We start from the raw sequence: 8,749 nt of genomic DNA, 5'->3' as shown, positions 1-8,749 counted from the left end.
GAGGACGTCACGTCCGTCGCCCTCACGGCCCGGAAGCGCCGCTGAAGCCCCGCCCGGCCGTTCTGGGGCCGCAGGTAGGGCAGGCGGGGCCGGGGCAGGCGGGGCCCGGCCGGGCTGGGCTGGGCTGGGCTGGGCCGGGGGGCGCTCGGTGCGGAGGGGAGTCCTGCGGGGCTGGGCCGGGCTGGGCTGGATGTGGCCGCCGGCAGCAGCGGGCACAGCCGGGGGCGGGCGGGACGCGGCAGTGCCGGACCCAGCTCAGCCGGCAGCGAGCCGAGGAGAGTCATAGAATCATAGAATCAGTTGGGTTGGAAGAGACCTCCGAGATCATTAAGTCCAACCCTTAATTCAACGCCACTTTGATTACTAGATTACGGCATTAAGTGCCACGTCCACTCTCACCTTTAAAACCTCCAGGGTCGGAAAATCCACTACCTCCCTGGGCAGGCCATTCCAATGCCTGACCACTCTCTCTGTAAAGAACTTCTTCCTGATATCCAACCCAAACCTCCCCTGGCAGAGCTTAAGCCCGTGCCCTCTTGTCCTACTGTTGGTTGCCTGAGAGGAGAAACCAATCCCACCTGGCTACAACATCCTTTCAGGTAGTTGTATAGAGTGATAAGGTCTCCCCTGAGCCTCCTCTTCTCCAGGCTAAACAGCCCCAGCTCCCTCAGCCTCTCCCCATAGGACTTGTGCTCCAGTCCCTTCACCAGCCTCGTTGCCCTTCTCTGGACTCGCTCCAGCACCTCAATATCTTTCCTGAACTGAGGGGCCCAGAACTGAACACAGTACTCAAGGTGTGGCCTCACCAACGCAGAGTACAGGGGAAGGATCACTTCCCTGGTCCTGCTGGTCACGCTATTTTTGATACAGGACAGGATCCCATTGGCCTCCTTGGCCACCTGGGCACACTGTTGGCTCATGTTCAGCCTCCTGTCAATCCAAACCCCCAGGTCCCTTTCTGCCTGGCTGCTCTCCAGCCACTCTGTGCCCAGCCTGTAGCGCTGCAGGGGGTTGTTGTGGCCAAAGTGCAGGACCCGGCACTTGGCCTTATTCAACCTCATCCCTCATCCCTCCTGTGTGAGGGCCCGGCCGGCGGGTCCGCCCCGCAGTGCTGCGGGCAGGGCTGGGCCGGGCCGCGCTCGGAGCCGGGCGGAACGGAGCAGAGACTCTGACCGGGCTGCTCTCCAGAGCCTTTGGTATTAAACCGGGCAGCGTTTCGAGTGTGTGCTGCAAAGCCCCGCATTGCCTCTCACTGCCCGGCCCAAAGTGCTGCTGGTTCGGGACCGGGATAACACAGTGCTTTTCCAGCGTGGATATTATCTGTGAGTTCTGGCAGGGCTGGCAAAGCCCGGATTAGTGGACGAACTTTAAGTTTGCTCTTTAGTTTTCATGTTTGTTGATATCTGCATAATTCATCGGATGTTTTCATTAACAATTAGGGCCCAGATAACAATAGCAATTATAAATATTGTTGTACATCTGCTGCTCACAGATGCTCACTGAAAATGAATAAAGACAAGCAAGTCGATGAGGATGACGATGACAGTGAGCTCTTTGAAGACTTCACAGAGAATTTTAACCAACTTGAACTGCTGGAGACGCACAGGCACTTGATTCCTGTGGGAACTCAGAGCTGTTGGTCAGGACAGTCTGATGATGATGATGATGATGAGCAAGAAAGAAGTGAGGAATGGTACGAAATGCAAGAAAAGAAAATGGAAAAAAATCCAGAAAAATTACTGCTCTGGGCAGCTGAAAACAATCGGGTAAGGCACATGTGTCATGTATAAGAACATTATTTTGAGCACATATCTTAACAACTTATCCACAAACAAAAATTTACCGATACTTTCCTGTGTTTCACTGAGCCATTTTGATCTGGTTTTGCAAGCTAGTGTATGTAAAACATCACCCTTTGTCACCCACATACACTAAAACATCACTGGATCCAGTAGCTTTCAGAAAGAAAGTTTTGATGTCAGTTCAAAGTTCAAGTAACTGCACTTTTCTTTGACTCCCATAAAATGAAAGTACATCAAGCTCTGTCTTCATGACAAATAAGACTCTTAACTGGGTTGGAGAGGATGTATCTCAAATTCTGTTGTTTCAGAAGCTTCATATGCAGTTAACAGGTAACTGTTTCTGTATAATTTTATGGAAGAAAACCCAAATCTTATTTTTGGACGTGAGGGAGAGAAGTAAGTCTCCTGTTATGTAGTTTATTATACCCTTGCATGCATTTATTTTCAGTAGTTGCCTTTCTTACACATGAAAGCTCCCATCTACAGTTCTGTGAAAGGACTTATGTCTTCACAGTGAATGGGGAGAAGGTGTAAGGTAAATGTACTCTTAGGGCATTACAACTTTAAAAACAAAACAAGTCACAGAAAACAAACAAACCCACAAAATCCCCCACCTTAGTAACAATAACTGCTAGCCTCGTGAAAGGCTACTCAGAACTGTGTCTGTGTGAATTAGGGACAGTTTCATACTAAAATCTCTTGTTGCACTTCGGTGCAACAAGACACTGACAGAAATTGCTTTTCCACTAAACTTCAGGGCAGTAAAAGCTATACATCTTGTTTCATAGAATCATAAAATTACCTATTTTTTTTCAACAGCTGAGTACAGTGAGGAGGCTCCTGACTGAAAAGCTGGCCCCAGTGAATGCTCGTGATGAAGACCAGTACACTCCTCTCCATCGAGCCGCCTACAGTGGGCACTTGGATGTGGCACACGAGTTGGTGGCACAGGGGGCTGACGTTCATGCACAGACTGTGGACGGCTGGACGCCGCTGCACAGCGCCTGCAAGTGGAACAACACAAGAGTGGCAGCGTTCCTGCTGCAGCAGGGCGCAGACATCAACGCGCAGACTAATGGTTTGCTGACCCCTCTGCATATCGCTGCAGGGAACAAAAACAGCAGAGAAACCCTGGAACTCTTGCTGATGAATCGCTACGTGAAACCAGACCTGAAAAACAACTTGGATGAAACTGCCCTTGACATTGCTAGGAGGACTGATATATATCACTACCTTTTTGAAATAGTAGAAGACTGCATAAATGCTGTGTCCCCTTAAAAGCTGCGGTCAAGCTTATGAATGTGCGGTTTGCCACCACCTCTTTCTTGTTTGTGTTCTGCATGTTCATCAGTGGCGGTCTGTCTATTTGCAATGAGGTTTTAATGTAAGGTACTTTAGGATTCTCCCCAGCCAAAATGTCACTTATTGCAACTCAGCTCAGCGGTCTTGCTTGTATTTTGAAGTATTACTGCTGTTACTCAAGGTATTCGGAAAGTCTCAGTAATTTCTGTGAGGTTCCATGTAATCAGTACAAATTTGGAGAGGCCTTTGTAATTGGTCTGTAGTGTCAAAGCAGGAAAGAAAACTGGAATATTTACTTGATGTGAAAGAATTCTGGCTTGATTATGCAGAGTTCATTACAGCTCACTTGAAAATTATTTTTTGAGAAATTGTAATTTTTTAAAACTGCAAGAAAGCTCAGAATGAATGTAACTTATTTGGGTGAGACACAAAATGGTTAATGGTCTTGATATAAGACTTATAAAATAAAATATTTAACCTCAAGTACTTTGTCATATTTTTAACTCAAAGCTCATTTATCAATGCAATTGCCTGTTCATAAATCAAAAGTGTTATTCACAGAATGAGAAAGGAGTTTTGGTTTGGTTTTTTTATCTTACTTCTCAAGGAAATTACTTTCTATCAAGATCCCGTTTACTTTTTCCTTGCAAATAAAGTTGTGTAAAGATTTAAGGTTAGGGATACAGCAGTTGGAACAAAGCCTCAGCTGTGTGAGGTTAAACAGCCAGCATACTGTTGTATCTGATTTACTTACAGGTAATTTAATGTTTCTTTTCCACTTTTGAGTTAGTACATTAAAGATTTTCCCATGGTAATGGCATGCTGCATGATATTCAGCTTCAACTTTGCCATCTGTAATTTAGAAGTGGAGAAACTTGCTTCTCTCTGTTAAACCAGCTGAACTGAAAATTGAATGTAAGACCTGAAGTAGTCACTCAGTATGAGAGCTGTAACAAAGCACTTTATTGTCCCATGCAGGTTCCTTACGGCGTGATCCCACGCTCCTTCCAGACACCACTAATACAGCTGTGGTAGTTTGGGCTTTAGTTTCAGCTAGGCTTCAGCTAGGCCTCAGTTTCTGCAGGCCCAGAGAGACTACGTAGATTAAAGGGGACAAACATCACCTGACTTAAGCAACCAAAGAGATATATAATTTTGACATCAAAATCGAGTGTAAGAGGAGGTGTGGGCAGTGCCTGTCTTAGTTCCTTGATGTCCGGGTGCTGAGCGGACCTGCTGTCACCTTTGCTGGGGGGAGTTTGGCCTCATTCACCATTTCACAGCTGTTTGGTTTGGGAAGTACCCTTTTTTTGTTGTTGGCTTTCTCCTCTCTTGCCGGGTATCCTTTGGGGGCAGTTTGTTGAAGTATGGTTTGTGAGCTGGGGCGGTAGAGGTCTGAGTTGTTGGGTGGGCAATTCAGTAGTTGGTGCTGGTGGTTTGTTTTTTCTCACATTTGATACATATGTATTATATCCTGTTTTTAATTGTCTCTCGTTTGTATAATATAAGAAGCTTGCTATTTCAGGTTTGGGGGTTTTTCCCTCATTTTTTTTTCCCTCTCTCCTCTTCCCTTGGTGGGGGGGTGGATTCTCTCTCTCTCTGTTGGGCAGTTGGCATTTTGCCAGCCCAACCTAACACAACAGCTGGAGCACAACTGCAGCAGCAGCAGCAGCAGAGTTGGGGTATGTTGGCCCATACTTGGTGCTCTGATCAAGCAACAGTGGAGGGCATCTCCATCACCCACCTTTTTAGAAGCATTGTGTAATGTTCAGCACTTCTGTTAGAAAATGAAGAACAGCCTCTGAACTATGAATGGTATAAGATGATTTTAATGCTTATTATTTTTGAAAGTTTAGTTTCATGACATCTATGGAAGAGGAATATACCTTGAAATGCATCAAGGAGTACATATGTATGGCCAAACTTCGTGAACAACGATTTGGGCAGGGCTCTCCCCATGTGGGTGTGCCCTTCCAGCCTGCACAGGGGATTTTTTAGGTGAGGCACAGCGTGCGCAGAACTGGCCCCACCGTTTAAGTCCTGAGGTCCATCTGCCACAGCCAAGTGAGCTTGGACAGTGACAGGGAAGTCCTTGGGACTTGTCACAGCAGCCGGTACTAACCAGGGCTGACCCTGCTGAGCATCCGAGATCTGACGGGATGGGATGGCAGCGAGGCATTGAACTGCCAGGGGACAGTCCCCACTGAGACTTGAACTCATGACCTTGGGATTCAGAGTCCAGAATGCTCTCTCTTACACCACGGGACCACCCTGATCAAGGAGTAATACAGATGTGGATTACATCATGCATTTGTGTACCCAGACTTGATTTGTATCTTATAAATTCTCACTACTGTATGCAAAGCTTTGGTTTGAAGGAAGCTACTGTGGAGCAAAGCCTTCAGCCAGGTGAGCAGGACAGCTTTCCTGTGAGCCTGCTGGCAGCATCGTCCACTGCCTACTGTGATTGCCAGCTGCTCTTCTTACTCAGAACTTTAACTGTGACAAAAGAAGGCGAGTCAAGCATTCTTCAGACCTACAAACAGCATCTCAGGATGCTTCATTTTATGGCCAAGTTAATACTTTTGAGTATCAATAGATCTACATCAGTTAAACTGGTCTCTGCAGGGAATTATAGAATCTACTGGGTGAGAAAAGACCTCCGAGATCATATAGTCCAACCCTTGGTTCAACTCCAGTCCATTTACCAGATCATGGCACTCAGTGCCACGTCCAGTCTCAGTCTGAAAACCTCCAGGGATGGTGAATCCACCCCCGCTCTGGGCAGGCCATTCCAATGCCTGATTACTCTCAGTGGTTATTGCTGTCAGTCTGCCATTGCTTCAGGTAAGGATGACAAGGCATCCTTCTCTAAGACAGGCTGGTGGTGACACCCCATGGGTACACAATTTGTGATGTGCGTGCCCCGGTCCCAAGTGGGGTCACGCTGAGAGACAAAAAGGGAGCAGCTGTTAATGGCACCCAGAGCTGTCACCCACACGGGCATGAGGTGGGCATGGCCTGCTGTCCCCTGGTCATGGCAAACAGCCGCGACCTGCCCCAGAGGCCACCCCCACGCTTATCCCAGGCCTGTGGAAGAGGTAGAACACACGGCTGTGGCTGGGCCCCACAGTTCAGGAAAGATATTGAGTTCTGGAGTGGGTCCAGAGAAGAGCAACAAGGCTGGTGAAGAGACTGGAGCACAAGTCCTATGGGGAGAGGCTGAGGGAGCTGGGGTTGTTTAGTCTGGAGAAGAGGAGGCTCAGAGGTGACCTCATCACTGTCTGGAACTACCTGAAGGGAAGTTCTAGCCAGGTGGGGGTTGGTCTCTTCTCCCAGGCACTCAGCAATAGGACAAGGGGGCACGGGCTTAAGCTCTGCCAGGGGAAATTTAAGTTGGAGATCAGAAAAAAATTCTTTCCAGAGAGAGTAATCAGGCATTGGAATGGCCTGCTCAGAGAGGTGGTGGATTCACCATCCCTGAAGATTTTTAAACTGAGATTGGACATGGCACTGAGTGCCATGATCTAGTAAAGGGACTGGAGTTGGACCAAGGGTTGGACTTGATGATCTCGGAGGTCTTTTCCAACCCAATCGACTCTATGATTCTATGATTCTATTCTATGAAATGTGGGGCCCGCCCCTCTGGGCCCGGGCATAGACTGCCTGCGGTACTGGCCTCCATCCCTCGGGAGCTCGGCCCCCGGTGGGGCAGCCCAGCAGTGTCCTGTGGGGACAGCCCGGCAATCTCCCGTGGGGACGGCCCGGCAGGCTCCTGTGGGGACAGCCCGGCAGGCTACCCTGGCAACACCCCGGCAATCTCCCGTGGCAACAGCCCGACTCGACGCCCGAGCGCAGCCATGCGGGCGGCGGGCCGGGAGCTGGCAGCGGCGGCCGAGGATCCGGGCAGCAGTGCCCGCGGCGAGCAGCCCCGTAAGCACGGCGGTCCCCCATCCCCGGCCATCCCTGCCCCACCCCGTCCTCGCCCCGCCGTGCACCCCGGGCAGCCGACCCGGCCCCCCTCGCATCTCACTGATGCCCCGCGGGCCCCTCGGCGGCCCATCTCCTAACCCGGCATTGCCGCCGGGGGCAAGCAGAGACTCCCCTGCCGCCATGGGGTGCCTACATCCCTCTTCACATCCTTGGAGACCTCCCTCAGCGGGGACATCTCCTTGGATACTCGTCCATGCTCGGCCCTACCTTGGGCTGTCTCGTCGGGGTCACAGTGGCCGTGTCTCCCCGGGTGGCACAGGTTACCAGCACGCCCCATCTGGATGTGCCACCAGGGCCCTGTCCTGTTCCATCCTCGCATCCCAAGGAATTACTCGCTACTGGGGAGCAGGGTCTGACTGAACACTGTCGTATATTTGTAAATTATTGGTCTCAGAGAGTATTAAAGACAGAAGCAGAGCAGCATAATTTGACATTGCATTGCACATCAGCATTTAAGGGATTTATAACTGGTTTTCTTGTAATGTGTTTTGCTGACAGGGAAGATGCGTGTATATGTTGAACCACCTAGGAGGGTTAAAGAAATACTCGAGGAGCACCTTCATTTTCAGAAAGAAGAATGTAATATTAAACATCCAGCTGCAGGTAATCCTCTTTATTGGCAAATGACAAGTATTTGTCAGTACAAAGGGTTGTTTTAAGAAACTGTGGCAAAATTATTATTAAAAAAACCAAACAAACCAACAATCAAGAACATTTATGGAATCTTCTGGGGAACATTTGGAAACAGAAGAGTTGCATATAGTCTTTATTACTTTTTTGTTCTTTTTTGTCAGAAATTATGGCATAACAGAGAACACAGATAATTCCGTATGATTTATCAGTTTAACAAAGCTGAAACAAATGCCAAGTGGTAGAAAGAGGTTTTGTTGTCTTTTTCTTTGAAAGAGGTGCTGTAATTATTAGAATAGTTTCTCTTGTGTAGGATTGAGACCCAACTATAAACTCACTCAAAGTGAATTTAAAACAGTTGGATTCACAAAAATATACATAAATTAGGTGATATCATCAATACCCCATTAGATCTGAAAACCATTTGAGTCTGCAACAGTAATACTCTGATTAGGCTCATTAGGCAATTACAGCACATACCTGCAAATGACTGACTTATGTAGGTTCTGGTTATAGTAAAAGGAGAGAAAAAGGCACTGTGGAAACACAGTTCTTTGGGCTTGTCCTACACACCTGCCATTTCATGTGTCATGCTCTAAAAGCCCCTGTTCTTTTCCCATTGACTGAAAAGGGAACATGTATCTGAATGCAGATGTTAACACTGGTCTGCTCAATCTACTCATGTTCCTAGTGTTACATAGATCTGAACACAACTATTTTTCTGCATCCATCTGCCAGTGAATTAAAATTGTCTTCAATATTTCAGTCTGATTGTACAAATGGATGCTACCTTGTATGTTTTCATGATTTCCGGGGAGTCTCCCAAATAAATGATTGTTACAAAGGCTTAAAACACTAAAGATAACATAGAAACTCTACAAAAATATTCATTACAGGAATGTTTAATATGGATTTAGAACAAGCTCAGTGCAGAAATGGTATTATATGCTTGTTATATAAATGACATTATAGCATAATGTTATAGGCATAGGATAACAATGCTATGAATAATAAATACAGTC

At 47.6% G+C, this 8,749-nt stretch overlaps 1 protein-coding gene across 1 annotated transcript; it reads left to right on the top strand.

Annotated features, from left to right (window-relative positions):
* The first annotated feature begins 19 nt into the window (after positions 1–19).
* On the top strand, positions 20–3,587 carry ANKRD49 (ankyrin repeat domain 49). The gene is made up of 3 exons (XM_071571522.1): positions 20–74; positions 1,493–1,766; positions 2,622–3,587. The coding sequence occupies exons 2-3, from the start codon at positions 1,506–1,508 to the stop codon at positions 3,078–3,080; spliced, it is 720 nt and encodes a 239-aa protein (XP_071427623.1). The 5' UTR covers positions 20–74; positions 1,493–1,505; the 3' UTR covers positions 3,081–3,587.
* The last annotated feature ends 5,162 nt before the right edge of the window (positions 3,588–8,749 follow it).

This window comes from Pithys albifrons, chromosome 1, assembly GCF_047495875.1.
Source record: "Pithys albifrons albifrons isolate INPA30051 chromosome 1, PitAlb_v1, whole genome shotgun sequence".
NCBI classification, from domain to species: domain Eukaryota; kingdom Metazoa; phylum Chordata; class Aves; order Passeriformes; family Thamnophilidae; genus Pithys; species Pithys albifrons.
The sequence above is the reverse complement of the archived record's forward strand: the minus strand, read 5'-3'. Positions and strand labels throughout refer to the sequence as shown.